The 16,887-nt window shown below is 43.9% G+C and overlaps 1 protein-coding gene across 3 annotated transcripts in view; it reads right to left on the bottom strand.

The window, feature by feature from the left end:
- sypl2a (synaptophysin-like 2a) overlaps positions 1-16,887 on the bottom strand; it is a 46,286-nt gene that overhangs the window by 29,229 nt on the left and 170 nt on the right. For 2 of the 3 annotated variants that reach the window (XM_005939775.2, XM_005939776.2), the window contains exons 2-3: positions 16,391-16,465; positions 5,619-5,734 (exon numbers count right to left, since the gene is read on the bottom strand). In XM_005939775.2, the coding sequence (XP_005939837.1) occupies positions 5,619-5,734; positions 16,391-16,459 (185 nt within the window). In that variant the 5' untranslated portion in view covers positions 16,460-16,465. Of the gene's footprint in view, positions 1-5,618; positions 5,735-16,390; positions 16,466-16,625; positions 16,822-16,887 lie in introns of those variants that run through there. The other variant, XM_005939774.2, reaches the window with a different exon arrangement.

Below are 16,887 nucleotides of genomic sequence, written 5' to 3'. Positions count from 1 at the left end.
TTTTTTGTCAACAAAAAAGTAGTCTATACGAGAATACGTTTGATGCACTGCAGAAAAAAAGGAATATTGTTTAGTGGAGGGGTAGAGAAATCGCCATGCATCAACAGCCCCATAGGTTTGTAAATATGACTGTAACACTAATGAGGATTTAGGGAGTGGAAGTCTTTTATCTGAGGAGCGATCTAGTACTGGATCCATAACAGTATTCATGTCCCCTCCAAGGATCAATTGGTGTGTATTGATCTGTGGAAGGGAATTAAGAAAGTCATTGAAAAAAGTTGAGTCATTCCAATTCGGAGCATAGACGTTTGCTAAAATAAGTGAAGTATTAAACAGGGACCCTGTCACAACTACATAGCGACCATTTGGGTCAGCTATTGTGTGAGAGACTATAAACGGAGTATTCTTATTAATCAAAATTGCTGCACCTCTGGCTTTACCATTGAATTTGGAATGAAAAATTTGTCCAACCCAATTTCATCTTAATCTGGCATGATCTGTATGCTTAAGGTGTGTTTCTTGAAGAAACGCTACATGTACTTTAAGATAAAGAAGATGAGAGAGTACCTTATTTCGTTTCACTGGGTGGTTCAATCCCTTCACATTCCAACTAATAAAGTTAACATGGCAGCCATTACTCACAGCAGTTGAAGTGTCATCAGCAGAAGTCATCACCATATAAGTACATGATGGAAAAAGGCGGTTCCAAACGCAAATACCAATCCTATCATGAGTGCACACTGAAATGTTGTTGTTAACAATAATCTGAGCAAATAATATACAACAAAAAAGAAAAAACAAAACAAAAGAAAAAGTAGATAAGTCCCTCCCACCCACCTCCCCGTGTTCAGTGTTGTCCCCAAACGACACACACCAATTTCCCAAAGCTCCCCTGCTTCTATTAAGAGTCCCATTCACCTTATTCATAACCACAGCCCCACATGAGCAGAAGCATCTGAACTATGAATCACACATGTAGTCCAAAACATATTCAAATTAGAAAGTCACAAAGTCCAACACAATAGAGTAAAATAATTAAGAGAAGGAAAGAGGAAAAACTCCCACGTCAAATTTACCCGTAACCGAAAAAAGGACCTGTTTCACTTCTCATCAAAGCTGACCCCGGAGTCCCTTTTAAGTGACAAGTACTGGAATATAGTTAACCTCCCAGGAAACAAGGGCAAACTCACCAACATCTGAGATTTCTAAATGAACATTGAACATGAACCTAAGCTAAACCAGAGATCATCCGTTTATTGATTGACAAAAATATAGTCACGATGGTATGAAAGTCCCGGTGGTTCCTATGAAATGTCATTTGGGAGATGACTCAAACTTGGAGTCAATGAAATCTTTCACTGTTTTAGGAGAGTCGAATACCTGTGTTTCTCCATTAAACGAGATCCGAAGCCGGGCAGGATAAAGAAGACCGTAGCGAACTCCGTCTTTTTTCCGTAGTAGTCCCTTCACCTCGCTGAAAGCAGCCCGGCGTCTGGCCAGGTCGGCGCTGTAGTCAGGAAAGATGAAGATCTGCTTCCCTTGAAACTCCAGCCGGCCTTTTTGTCTGGCTAAGCGCTGTATCCGCTCCTTCTCCTGGTAGTAATGAATGCGAACAATGAACGGCCGCGGTCGCCCTCCCTCCGTGGGCAGCGCAACCGCCGCCCGGTGAGCTCTGTCCAGGATCGGAGCCTGCTCCAAACCGCTGGGACCACCCAGTACAACGTGCAACAGATCAGCAACAAATTTAGTGGGATTCCCTTGTTTGGCTCCCTCACTCCTAATATACGCAAGTTGCATCGTCTTCCCCGATTCTCCAAGTCGTCCGTTTTCAGCAGCAACTTCTTGTATTGGTTACTCAGATCTGCAAAACATGTCTCCATAACTTCTAGCCGCTTGTCCAGATTATTCAAGCCTTCTTCGTGTTCGCCCAACTTCTCAGTACATTCGTCAAGAGTGGTTTGGATGGGCGAAATGGCTCGTTTAATTTCGTCCCGTAGGTTGTCATTTTCCTCTTGAATCACTTCTTTGACAATGTCGCGGAAAGCTAGCAGTGTCGCTGGGTCAACGGTAGTTTTGCTAGCGGTCTCTGAGCAGCTAGCCTGCGCTCCTTTAGCAGACTGCTTAGGAGGCATTTCACTTCGAGATAAGGCAAAAAGACGGAAAGAACAACAGCTAAAACAATGCTGACTTTCTTAATAGAGCTTAAGAAATCTCTGAATTGGGCCACAATAGGTGAACCATAAAGTAATTTAACAGATAAATGGGACCTCGTGGTTTGCACGTCTACTCCACAACGCGCCCCCTAGCGGACCCCCCGAATTTAGACAGTTTTTAACTCTCAGTATTCGTTTGGCTTTGGGACCTGAAGAGGCGGAGTTTAGGACCCAGATCACTCTGCGAGGCTCCTGACTACGGTAGCCGTAATGCTCCAGCAATCCATCAGGCTGTGCGGCTTCGTAGCTTAGCAAAGTCGCACTTTCTGAGCGCCGTGTAGCACATAAAATCGGTTCGAGGTCAGTGAGGACAACCAGGATTCATACATAAGGCGCACTGACGATTTTTGAGAAGATTAAAGGATTTTAAGTGCGGAAAATATGAAATACAGCGGTTCCTCGTTTATTGCAGGAGTTACGTTCTAAAAAGCACCCGCGATAGGTGAAATCCACGAAGTAGCCAACTTTATTTTTTACAATTATTATAGATGTTTAAAGGCTGTAAAACCCGTCACTGCACACGTTATACTCTTTTCTCAGACAGGCAGGAACATTTTCACACTCTTCTCTCTTGTTTAAACTCTCACAGTTCAAACCTTCGTAGAAGTCCAGTGTTATAGAATGAAACCAACGGCACCTGCTGGAGCCTTCGACGGTGCGAAACGATTCGTCAACATTGTTGTTTGTTGAGGAGAAAACGTACAAACATACAGTGCAGCACTTCAGAGTAACACTGCTAGGATCGAAGATTTACGTTTGACAAGCTGACCGCATCCTGTCCTGTACAGGAGATACGGCACACGATTGATTGACAATGGTCTACAGCCAATCAGGACGCAGAACACAATAAGGTGTAAAAAAACCCAAAAAACAGCATGCAGGAAAAAAAAAAAAAAGGCGAAACAGCGAAAGGTGAACCACGTTATAGCGAGGGAGCACTGTACAGAAGACAAGAACATATGGTGATAGATATCGTTACGGCACATGCTTCAAATTAGCCCACGGTATGGACTTTAGGCCACATCGCCCTGCCCTACTATAAACCTATAAAAATACAGTTACAAGTTGAAAACGTATGTGCCCTTTCCCAAAGCAGCCCACAGTGCCTCACTGAAGTCTTTGTTGGCCTGACTCTGACCTGCAGGCCTCATGGTTCACATCCCTGGTTATGATCATCTGAAAATCCCCCACCGAGTTAAAAACACAGGAAAATAATGGTTTCATTCCCTGCTGAATGGGCAGCCTGGGAGGTAACAGAGGCGGAGTCATCTCCAACTCAACGGTGCTGCACCCACTCTGACAGGCTCCAGCTGATGTAAATGACAGAGTGGTCCACCCTACCTGCTGGGACAAAATGGCCCCCAGGCTCTGTTCAAGGTGTCCATCTGCAGAATGAATGGGAGGGAAGCAGGGCTTCCCCACAGAGGGCCTTCTTTGCCTGTGGCACTGCTCCGTCCACTAGACCAGATCTGGGCCACCCTTTTGGTCAGGTCTGCAAAGTTCAGCACAAACTGGTGGTAGTAACCAGCTAGCCCGAAAGAACCGCGGCACCTTGGGATGCTGGCAGGATATGATGGCTGCCGTTTTATCCATCTGCAGGTGCTCCTGCGTGGCCACGTGGCACTGAGTGCCCACTGAGTGCCTGGGGTACAGGCTGCAAGGCCAGATACAGATGGGTGGACCAAGTGTTGCATCCTTCACAGAGCTGCTGCATGAAGCAGAGATGACGGAGCAGCCCAGGAGGTAATAACCCAGGGAGTCAACCATGTGCCTGATTACAAATTCAGCAGGTGATCAAACAATTATTTGCCCTATGACGACTCTAACATCTGTTCTTGTGTCACAACAGCATTTCCATTTGTTCCCATTTCATTCTGATCACACTGGTATAGAATCACAGTCCTAATGTTACATGTGCATGTCTGTGTCTAACAGAACTACTAGAATAAAAGTAGCACACACTCTTCTGGCTTCTACAACCCAACTGCAACATGCACTTTATTATTATGTGACTGTGTTATTGAGAGAAGTGATGCCTCAAAAGTGTTACGAATGCGTACGATGACCTACAAACATAAACAAAGATATAAACACGATTTATGAATCCAACATTTTTCCTCTTTGAAACACCTTTCTGTGCATACAAGCATGTAAACCTACACAGAGCATCCCTGTCACTTACAGAACCTCCATGCATGTGCACCAATCCCCCTGATATGCACAGACCACATTACATGCACGTCTCCCGTCTGTTATAAAACATACATTTAACAATTAAAAGCATTACACAGTAGAGTATGGAACTTCACATATGGTTTAAATAAACTGCTGCTACAAAAACTGATCAACTATTGTGAAGTTTTCAGGATCAGTCAATAACCTCCTAAGACCCAAACTCTTCCACAGCATTTCTCTTTGTGCTGATTGGGACCTGATGAAGGTAAGAGCACAGGATTACCTGATTTTTGTTTGAGAAAAATGAAATGCACATGTGAGGACGTTCATTTTAATAGAACAGTGGCAGTATAACGTCTCGTACGTGGATATCAGGCCTTTGTAGAGCAAAACTCTGTATTTTGGTCTAGACAACCCAAAATATGATGTCCACATATGTGGACGCCAGGTCCTAGGAGGTTAAGGTCATTAAGGTCATTAAGGTCATTGGTAGAAAGTCCCAGGGCTTAAATGTGGGACTCTCCACCAGTCGCTCTTAGAACTGAAGAAGCTTCTCAGATGAGAGCTGACCCGTCCTGAAGAAACTTAAAGAAGTCCACATGTTAGCCTGCTACTACCAGAGAATGGCTAACATCACAGTGTTATTCCACATCACCTGGATTAGATCTATATTCAAACTATGCAGAGATTAGCATGTACTGACTCCAGAGGATGACCTGCAGTGATGTACAACCATCTGCAGCTGTGCACTGACTGACTTGTTCCAGCAGGTTATATTGTTTGTTTTATTTAAAACACAAATGAGCAGGAATAGAGAGGAAACTGTTTTACAGTTGGTGGACATTTATGGGTCTTTGTGAAGCTGGTACCACGAACCCCAATGTGATCTGTGCGTATCAGGACACGTGTTTAAGGTTTTGTAAGTGAGCAGCAGGGTGGTTGGAGTAGTTTTGGACATTAGTGTGGACACAAAGGTTAGAAAATGATCCAATTCATCAAGCTGAACTGTAATTACCATTTATTCAGCTTTGGACGGACACATTAGTAAAACAGTTGTACCTGTGGTCCCTCTGTGTCTGTGTAAGTCCTCACACACATCTGTAAAGCAGAGTTTATGCTTGTGGATCATATCGTACCATTCATTACACTAATGAGGTAAAGGTGTGGACTGGACCTATCAGGACACTGCATCAGAAACTAGACTGGGAGAGTGCCAGTGGTCTTCAGTACCTGAACGGGTAGGCAAAAAACGCCTCTACAGGTTCGTCTCTGTCGGGACAGCTGACTGTGAGGTGGGTTGTCCCAGTGTAACCTCCGATGGTGGCAAAGGCAAAGATTGAAAAGACCTGTTGAAGGCAGAAAAACAGGCATAAAGATGTGTCAGGCGAAGCAGGCACACACAGGGGGAGGCATTCATCTGAAAAACAGGAACTTCAATCTGGTTCAATAAGGATGCATGGGAGGAGACATCAAGCAAAGTCAACATTTATTCATAAAACGTATTTTCATAGCACTACATGTGTTGTTAAGGACCAGCTGTGGTCCCTGAGGACACAGGGATGGATGCACATCTTCCTCCCAGTTTAACACGACCCACTGAAACCATCTCATCATTTTCTCACAGCCTTCTGCATCTCCTCCTACTCCTTCCTGGCTGAAGTATGCTACAATATTATTACTTTTATTGTATAATATATTTGCTAAACAATATTTCTATAGTAACAATTTCCTGTTAATGAGAGTGCTGGAGGAATATTTAGGAGAAAGTAGCAGTACTGCACTATGAAAACATCACCATTAAACTGTGTTACTGTCAAACAGCATTACATGGATCAATATCACCACCATGGATGTTTAAGACTCACTGCACTAACCTCCTGTTAGTCTGTATGTAAATACATCCTGTTCTCTGACAGTTTGTAATGAGCTCCACACAAACAAAAGATGCATTTCTGCAATAAAACCCAGGAGCAGCGTATGACCCGACACACACTGCAGCAGCAGTGAGTGCTCTGTCACATCGTGGCATCAAGAATACGGGACACTTAGACTTGTTTTAATTCTAACCTGACTAGTTGGCAGAATGCAACAGAAAACACAAGATATTACTAAAATACATCATTCTTCCTACTATTTCTAATGTTACTTTTCACTATGTTACAGAGATCTGGGCCTTGTTGTTCATGAACCCTACAAGCTAAACTTTATCAGCATTGTTCAAATTTCTACATGAAGCACTACATGTTTAGTTTCATACTAGGGCTGGGCCATATCACACCATTCACGGTAATACCAGTATAACATCAGGCAGCGATAAGAAAATGAAATATGGCGATAGAATATGGGTAAAACGCGCACATAGAGGAAAAAGCATGGCGGCGACGGAGAATGAGAAGGGCGAAAGCGGATCGTTTAGTGAAACAGATGAACTAGAACTGGTTTGTAAAAATGCTTCAGTGGTGTGGAACTGGTTTAGCTTTCGTCCGTCAGATACACAACAAAGCACATTTTTTGTAGAACATGCAAGCGGCCGTCGTTATTACCGTGTTTGTCGGACTAAGGTGCTCGTCAATCTGGGAGTAATCTGGGTCCCAGACTCTGTCTGCTTCAGGTCCCAAAGTCAAACGATCACTGCAGCATCACTGAGAGTTAAAAACTATTTAAATTCTTCCATCTCTAATTAAATGATCAGCGTTGCTGCTTTACCAGGTGTAACTATGAAGTTTAACATCCAGGCATCCATGAAAACAGAATTTATTACATTTAACGGAGTTAGAAGTTAGCAGGAAGTTAGCTCGCTAGTTTCGCTAGTTACCTAAGCATGATATAGCATGTTCTGACTGAGAGATTTCTGAAAGAATTCAAACGTACAGCTCTGCTATCACTTCCAACATAAATGAAGACAGGAAACTAAACAGCAGTGACGTTTGTAGGGTTACTGAAGTTGGGCTAGCTGGTATATAATGATGTGCTACGTGATCGCTAGCGACACAGCTATGTTAGCATAACATAAACAGTGAAGCTGGAGGACGAACACTAACACTTTCCCACTTATAAAAGTTAACGTGAGGGCTCCTGATGGTTAGAGACAAATGCAATCGCATGGCAGGATGCTGTAAACGGACCAAACTTCAGTCAGGAGAACAACTGAGATAATCCATCCACAATACGAGGTTAGTCATTAATATACTGCAACAACATGGGAATAGAGCAGCTGCCAGAGAATTCAATATTAATGAATCAATGGTACAGAAGTGGAGGAAGCAAGAAGAATGAGTTTAATAAAGTTTGATTTATCTGACTGCTTTGTTTCGCTTAATGTGCCTTATAATCCCGTGCACCTTATGGTCCGAAAAATATGTACTGCACACTGCAGTTTAATGTTGCAAAGCACCTCTTTTTAACTTCAGTGGATATTATACATGGTTAACTCAGGATATGTCAGCCCATTTCTACTGGAAATGCCTTTTGGTTAAACTTTCAGCAAGGAATTTGCATTTGCACTGTTAAAGCTTTAATGTACATAAAAACCAGCTTCTTGTTTAAGTGAAAATAAATGGAAGGTTGTCTTTTTCCGCTAGTAAAGTTGTGGAGTTGTATTTTGTCTCGCATCAATTATATCGTCAGTTATATCGTTATCGCAAATTTTCAAATATATATCGTGATCAATATTTTGGGCCATATCGCCCTGCTCTAGTTCATACCCTACATCTAGATATGTTCAAATGCAGCTTTGCACTGAAATAATAGTGATCCCACAGGCAGGCTCACTGACTCTTACTCGTGCTACATCACCTATTAAACTGTAACACCTTATGATATAAACACTCGTCCTCCTTCCAGTACATCCTTCCTCCAATGACACGATTTTCTTTATCTGCCAAATCACTGAGATCCACTTCAGCACAACAGCTGCAAAGAAGAGCTGCAACACAGGAGCAGAGCCTTGAAACGAACGGCTCTCTGTGCTGCAGTATAGACACTGAGTTAAACTCCACAACCACAGACGCAGGAACTTCGCAGCCATTAGGCTGGCTGAGGATTTTCAGGAATGAGTTTCATCTTTCAGGTGTATCAGGTTCTCCACTACATTTCTCAGCTCATCTCAGCCTTGCTTGACCCACCCCAAATAAAGCCTCGGGGGCAGACCCCTGTCCACACTTCGCTTTAAACAAAATCCTACATTCGTATGTAGCATATCGAGGAGATAGATGTCAAAGGTCACCTAAAATCAGACCCCGCAGGTCACGCTAGCAAAAACAGCCCGAACACTGGCTCTCTGACAAACTCACGTTCATGTTTACAAGGTGTGGCATAGACAGCAGTCTGACATTCAGTGGTGTCACTGTAACATCTTCCATGCAGAGGAATGCAGCTCCAAGGCCCACAATGCCATGAAACAGCACTCAGCCCGCTGTGTAGGAAGCAGAGATGTTCCAGGACTCATTCTTACTCCACTAACCACCACAAACTAAAACACTCAGATATTCAGCTAAATTAGAGAACAGCACTATGTGACCTGCTCTACCACCTGAGCTACAGCCACCACTTCCCAGTTTGGTCCCAGCTGCTGTCTTGACTTGAGTGTAGAACAAGGCTCAAACAAACAGAAGCAAAAACAAATGAAAACCCTCAAAGCTAAGTCGGACAGCGTGGCATGAAGGCACAGTTCTGCTTTCACCCCTGCACCCCTCCATCCCTGTCACCTGTCCAAATTGACTCCTGTGGCCGTCAACTTCTTCTGAATGACAATTTCAGCAAGTCGTAAACGAACCTTTGGACTATCAGAACAAGCTAAGCTAGTGGATGTTAGACTACGTTCACACTGCAGGTCTTAAAGCTCAATTCCGATGTTTTGATCAAATCCGATTTTTTTTTTTGTCTGCTTGTTCACACTACAAATAAAATGCGACAGCAAACGCGCTCTAGTGTGAACGCTCAAAGCGGCCGCATGCGCAAAAGAAGACGTCACACACAACGCGCTCTGTTTAGACCCAGAGCAAAGAGTGTTGTTTGACTGATGGCCCTTCATATAAAGACTTCGGACTTCACGTTTCCCAATTTTTGCTTTAAGTTATTTTGTTATTTACATAATAATGTGAATAACCTAATAATGATCCTTATTGCTGTTTTAGAGGAGCGCTGCTTCAAAGGATAGCTGCAGATTTCTGTCAGAATCTGCAGATTATACAGTACAAATAAAATGTTCACGTTTCTCCAACGTTGTCTTCCCAACAGTTTCACCGGATGGCCAGGAAGCGTTCGCAATGTCTTATTGGGCGCTTCTCCGGAGCTGATAATTGGCGTCTGTCTCGTGTCAGTGACGTAAAAGACTGATTTAATGCGACTTGACCATTCACACAGCAGTCGCTTTCTGAAACATCGGATATGTCTCGGATTCAGGACCACATATGAAAGTGACCCAGATCGGATTTGAAAATATCGGATTTGTGCCGTTCACACTGTCACACCATGATGGGATATGGGTCGCATAGGGTCAAAAACATTTTCGGATTTGAAAAATTGGGATTTGATGCGCTTTCGCCTGCAGTGTGAACGTAGCCTTAGACTAATTCATGTCCTCCAACAGGCTCTTTATGCTTTTCATCGCTCTACTTTCTCACTGCCAAACAAGTGACTCGTTGAAAGTAGGGCTGGGCGATATATTGACTTTTTAAATATATCAATATATTTTTATATGAGATGTGACAATATCCTTTATATCGATATAGTCTATGTTACGTTATAATTATTATACTTGTGGAGCTGCAAGTTTGCCTCTCTTTTGTCTCTGCACTGCCTTACTCCGCCTCTCCTTCACTGAACAGAACCTCCCCGCTCGCTTCTCCTGCAGGCAGGACGGACACGGCAGCTGCCTCAGAGGAGCTGCTCGGTAAAAAGAAAACAGTTGGACATTTAGTGCTGCAGCGTGATGTTAACGCCGTAACTGCATTAACGGGGCAAATCTCTGTTAAGGAGTTATCGCGGATCGGCCCGTGCGTGGGGCTGCACGGCGTCAACGCGTTAACGAGCTAACCGCGCTAACGCCTAAAATCCTTTCATTTTCTCAAAAAATCGACAGCGCGCCTTATGTATGAATTCTGGTTGTGCTCACTGACCGCGAACCGATTTTATGCGGTACACTGCACTCAGAAACCTTTCAGGTTTAGACATTAGCTTTGCTGAGCTACGGAGCCGCAGCGCTTGATGCATTGTTGGAGCATTACGCTGAGGAGCCTCGCGGAGCGATACGTACTCTGCTTCAGCGTAATGTTACCGTACTGAGTGCATAAGGGCCATAAACGGCTCCTGTTCAGCAGTGGTTACAGAGAGGAGCACGCAGTAGACCCTGGGAACAGAGCAGCTGCTTGTTATTCTGCTCAGCGTCTGGTAGTTTACATTTTGACTGCACAGCTTTTTGTTATGCACAAAAACAGCACAGTTTCATTTATGGAGCATGATTATTTAATAAATGCTGATCATTCTGAGTAATGTTTTCTTGTACATCTGTGCTGTATGTTAATAAAAGTGTGACATCTGGGACACAGTGTGACTAAGAACTCTGTTCTTACTTTATGGCTTTAAAAAACATGAGTATATCGCCATCCAGCTAAAGATGAATGAATGAATGAATTTTGGGTCATATCACCCAGTTGAATGTAATCTAAAGCAGAGAACGAGGTCAGTGGGCCCTGCCATTATCTTTACAGGCTAACTGACGCATCGCTAACCGGACTGACCCTCGGCCAAACCCCTGCAGCCCAAAAACTCGGCGCTCAACTGTTTCCCACCAGGCTACCGAACCCACGGCTTTGAAATGTCCTCGGTGAAGGAGAATCATCTGTGACGGCCTCGCAACTAACAGTGGACTCACTGGCTCCACTATAAAGGACCCAGAGCCTGTAGTGATGAGCCGGCTGTTGCTAACAGTGTGGTGAACACGCTAAGGGGCGGGCTTATTAGTTGTGTAATCTCATTGGTACAGGGTTATTTGATGCCCCATGCTGGTACATTTTGGCGTCCTAAACGTTATGCAGCCATTCTTCACCGTTGTTGAGAAACGCCATCGATGTGTTCATCTAGGTTCATCTTTTGTTAACGCTATTAGAAGGACATTGCGGATACAAGTGGCCCGTCTCTGAAAGGCGGAGTGGACTCTGCGTTAGCAGTAGGGTGAGGAGTTGAGTCATTTGGGGGGACTGAGATAGAGCTGCTACTCCTCCACATGGAAAGGACACGGCTAAGGCTGACAGCAGCCGTCCCATGGTACATGGAAGCAAAGACTGAAAGTGGCCGTGGGATGTACGAGAACACGTTCATTTCAAGGCTTCTGTAACACTTTTCAGACTGAAAGCATGTTTGAGATATTTTATAAAAAGCTTTGTTCACAAGCCAACACAAATATAGACGGTCAGTAAGGGTCTGAGCCACAGGCCTGAGGCTGGGTCTATCTATTAATGAAAGGCCTGGTTTTCAGCAGTGAAAGCCTGCATGGAAGCACAGGGCAAAGCTCCAGCCACACAGGACTGCTTCACAGCCTCACAGACACACATGCTCATAAACATGAACACACACCACCTCCTCATCCAGGGGACCAAAGAGCGTCAGCACTCTTGTTGTTTGCTGTCAGAAAGACTCCAAGGACAGAGGAACAGTGATTTACATTTATCAAGGAGGATGCGGCAACACCACCAAGTTCTTCCACGACAAATGAAGAGCGTCTCAAACGCTGCATGTGAACGTCTCCCCACACCACAGAACACGTCAAATACCCGTCTTGGCTCGGGTGGAGTACGGCCGACAGCCACTTCGGTGCCACTGAAGTCTTGTTAATGCTCGCTCGCGAACACTAATCTTCTTCACTAACGGGGACCTGGATCTGATGCTGGTGAGGGGAACCTGGCAGAGAGCCGGTGGGTCCAGCCGTTTTATTCAGCTTTTACCTTCGGACTGTGAATATCTTAACATGCTGAGGAAGACTGCGCGTGGTGGTGGAGTGGCGGCTGTTTTAGGAAGAAGCTGCCCTGCAAGCATCCCCGCCCGAGACTCGGTGCAGCTGTGTACAGACCTCCGTAATATCCCAAGGACTTTGTTCAAGACTTTTCAAACTTTTTAGCTGGTCTCGTACCTTTGATAAACCTGAATTGTTGGAGATTTTAATATTGATGTGTGTTGCCCCTCCAGTCTGCTGGCCAGAGATCAGTCTGATAAGACTCAGTCTGTGTCGGGGCCTAAACAGGCTCATACATATTGTGCTGTCTCTACGGTTACCGGTCCTAAACATGAAAATATGTTGCATTTGATATATTTTTATTTCACACCTCTTATTCCAACACATCGTTGTAGTGTGTTTAACCCATCTGCAACACAACAATTTTCTATTGCTTTTAAAAACGTTGTAAGATCTCCCCTCGGCTTTGGTACATCTCATTTTTATAATAAATGCAAAACTGTCCTTGATGAGGTTGCTGCTTTACAAACTATGAGTGTGGAACCACAACCGGACCTGTGCATAAATGACACCACTCGTTCAGCCAGATGAGAGAGCAGGACGGCTGCAAGCGGAAAGACGACGTCGTTTCCCATCCTGAGCGACCGTCTGTAACAGCAGAAGAGTCCATGTTTTTCTGATGTTGTTGAGCTCCAACAATCCTCTGGGTCTTTTTTCAATGATTGACTCTGCTCTGAATATTTCCCAGCTTAATAGTTCAGTTTGTTATCAAAAAGATAAAACAGCTGCCCTCACACGACCTTTCTAAAATATTCACCAACTGTTTTTGATCAGTTTGAGCCTGTGTGCCTTGATCAGGTGGAGGAACGATGTAATGGCATGAAGACGTCATTTTAAGATATATATTCTCGATTCCTTGGTCCTCTCAGAGTCCAGGCCTATCTCAGAGCTTCCCTTCCTCTCAAAGATTTGGGAAAAGATTGTGTTTTTTCAGCTGCAATCTTTTGTAAATGGACACGATGTTCTTGAGAGGTTTCAGTCTGGTCTTCAGGCTCTTCACAGCACTGACACTGACATTCGAACGTATTGCGATATATATCGTGTACTGTGATACAGCCAAAGAAATATCGTGATATTAGATTTCTATTCTCATAGCAGCCTAGTTCTGCTGGAGGTTTCTTCCTGTTAAAAGGGAGTTTTTCCTTCCCACTGTCGCCAAAGTGCTGCTCATAGGGGGTCATGTGATTGTTGGGTTTTTCTCTGTATCTATGAAGCGCCTTGAGGCGACTTATGTTGTAATTTGGCGCTATATAAATAAAATTGAATTGAATATCGCCCAGCCCTGCTCTGAACCTCTCCTGAATGACTGAACTCCGCCTTTCACAGAATACACCCACCTTTCCAACAAAGGCGTGGATCTTAGATGTCCAGTAGTGTTAACAATAAGATCCAGCTAGATTAACAGATTTATGTCGATCTATTCAGTGAATCGTAGCAGCCCTAATATTTACTTTATCTACTGAAGACATTCTTAGTTACTGTGCATACGCTTTCTGTCAACATGCCATGCTGTCTCATGGTGCTGCTCTTTATAAACAGGGTCCGCAGGTGCGCATGCGCTGTCAAAATAAAAAACGCGCACCAGATAAGAAGTTGCAACGCACGTTTGCGTACATAAGATTTTCTGGAGGAGGACAAACATTTGTTTAGAACTCTTAGAGATGTTGAAGAAGCTCCTTTAAGCAATTACTGTGATGTTCCTCCACCTCCAAAGAAATGCCAGGAGGAGTCCGAACCACAAAAGAAGCGCGTATTCTCAGAAAAGTGGTTGCAGGAGGTGAGCTGGCTTCAAACAAATGATGAACGCACAGAGATGTGGTGCAGAATGTGCAGTGAAAATCCCACTCTAGTAGGAACTAAAAACAGCGCATGCACACCTGCGGACCACTTATGTGCAGCCCTGGTTATAACCTCTCTGTGATGCTCGGGGGTCGGCAGGGTCAGGTTTGGATGGACAGCATCACTCTGTGCTGTGATTCTAAAGAGTTTGAAAAGAAAAAGCCAAATAAATCGTGTCTTTAAGACAATGACCCACAGATGATGTAATTATTGTCCGATTCTACATATCAGGTGTAATTGTAGGTAGGGCTGTTCGATGTAACGATATATATCGGACGACGATATAAAAACGTCGTTTCATTTCACGCTATCGTTTGTTTCGTGGTGTCGCAAAATAAACTGTTTACGGCGATATTTTTTCATGTTCTGATGTCGCTCTAGGGGCTACATTCATTTCTTAAAGGTCTCTCTTTCTCTTAGATTTAATACAACCACACTACGGACGACAAGCGCCTGTTTTTACATGTTGTCGTTAGCAACAACGACGGTAACACCATCACGTGGCTCCGCTGTCCGCTTGTTTGTTTTCCACGTAAACCTTTCACAATAAAGCTCAAGATCCTGTTGAGACTTTTCAAAATAAACTGAATCATGTCAAAGATGCAGAGAGTTTACAGATGAGAAGCAACAAAGAGCCGCCAGGTGCTAAAAAATAAACCTCAGACTCAAACTTTGAAAAAAAACGGCGCCGTTACAACTTATGTCTAAAGATGTGTCGTTTCATGCATCGTTAAAACACTCGACTCCAGCTACACGACGCACAGCTGGAAACACTTCACACAAGACGAGCTGCTCGAGATTCACAGACTTTACAGAAAATGTTACATATTTGTGATTTATATCGTTACTGGACGATGGATGTCTGATATCAGGATATGAGACTTTGGTCATATTGCACAGCCCTACTAACAAATAGCACAAAAGTCCTCTGTGTTAACTTCAAAGAGTTCACACTGGTGTTGACTGTCTGCCTTAAATATGTAAAACAAATGCAACTACAAACCAACTACACAGCGTCAGCTCTGAACACAGCACAAACAGCCAAATCTCTGCTAGCTGTAGCTCAGGAGGAAGGGCAGGTAAACCACTAACTGCAAGGCTGATGCTTTGATTCCCGGTGGCTCCAGTGCCAGCTCTGAATGCCAAAGCTTGCTGGGTGAGATACTTAACCTCAGGTTTTCCTCCAATGCACAAATTTACTATTCAAATGTTAGACAGCACATGTGCGAATGGGTGTACGAGGCTTTGTTTCTCTTCTTCCAGGCTGATTTTCATCTTTCAGATTAGAATGTCTGGCAAGCAAATAAAATATTGTCAATAATAAATACAAGACTGTATTTATGGGCTTTTGTGTCGAGCTGTTAGGAAACAAAGGGTTTATAGATATAATGTAAGTTTGGTTATTTGCTCATTTGTTGCCTGTAGACATAATGATTCACAGGTCAGTGTTAAACAGCTGTAACAAAGAAACAAAAAAACCCCCCATTTATAAATGCTCAGCTACGAGATAGCTGCCATCTGTCAACAAACCAGGGCGGCTCAACACTTTGGCACAGTGGATAATTCTGCTGGCTCTTTGTTTACGTTGTTGAAACAAACATTACTGTGCATTCCAATGGAACCCACTGACAGGAAAAATCAGCAGATCCGACCTTAGAGTCATTTAAACAAGTCTGCGCGTGGATTTGGTGGTGCTCAAAATACACAGAGCACCACCATATGTGCAGGCACACAGGGCTCAATCCTAATGTGTTTCTTTCCTTCATTATCAGTCTATTCGGAGTCAAAGGGCAGTTGCGCTCAAACACAAGTGAGATTTACAGCTTGATCCAACACAAGCCAAGCAGCTGCCACTCCACATCAAATTCACCCCACGGTTCAACAACAGCAGGTACCAGCCGCACTGGGAGTGCCACAGTGGGATTCCCCAGTCCTACACATAATCAGGTGTTATGGTGTGATAAAAGCTGACACCCTGTTCTAGGTTAACATGAGGAAAATGAGTAAGGTCGCTGTTATAAAACTTACCAGTTTTATTACTGGTGCCAGGTACATGGATAAATGACTCCTAGGAGACATCGCAGCGAATATTCGACACTTCACGCTGATTGGGATGAATAATGTACAAAGACATGTTTGTGACAGTGCTTACCCATTCGAGGACACGAATAAATCCCAAAGGCTCCTTCAGCGGTCCAAGGTCCAGAGAAAACCCAGCCATCGCTTTCTGTGCACCAAAGACACGCAACCAGGTATAAACGAAAAGTACCTCTACAAACGGCGAGACGTATTGGTCACCTTGCAGCTAACTGACGCTGCCCTGGTTAAAACAGCTGCATGCTAACGCTAGCTCACGTCAACTTAAGCACTTTAAAAGACTCACAAACCTGAACAGTGTCCATCGAAGTGTGTAAAAACTAGCAGTCAGTGTCCCGGTACTACTTTTATCAGTTTGCATGGAAAGCTAACTTCAAGTTACTCCGTCTGCTTTCTGCCGACGACATAGGAGTTAACAGCAGGGGCAGTCTCAACTGTGCACGGACTAGTGATGCGCGAATCATGAACGAATCGTTCAGTACTCGAGAATCACTTTACTGACTCGTGAATCATGATTCACAAGTCCAACTGACGCATCCCTGTTGCTGTTAG

Source organism: Haplochromis burtoni, unplaced genomic scaffold, assembly GCF_018398535.1.
Source record: "Haplochromis burtoni strain Fernald_Lab_line unplaced genomic scaffold, NCSU_Asbu1 Contig_273, whole genome shotgun sequence".
NCBI classification, from domain to species: Eukaryota; Metazoa; Chordata; class Actinopteri; order Cichliformes; family Cichlidae; genus Haplochromis; species Haplochromis burtoni.
This window is presented reverse-complemented; position numbering and strand designations above follow the sequence as displayed.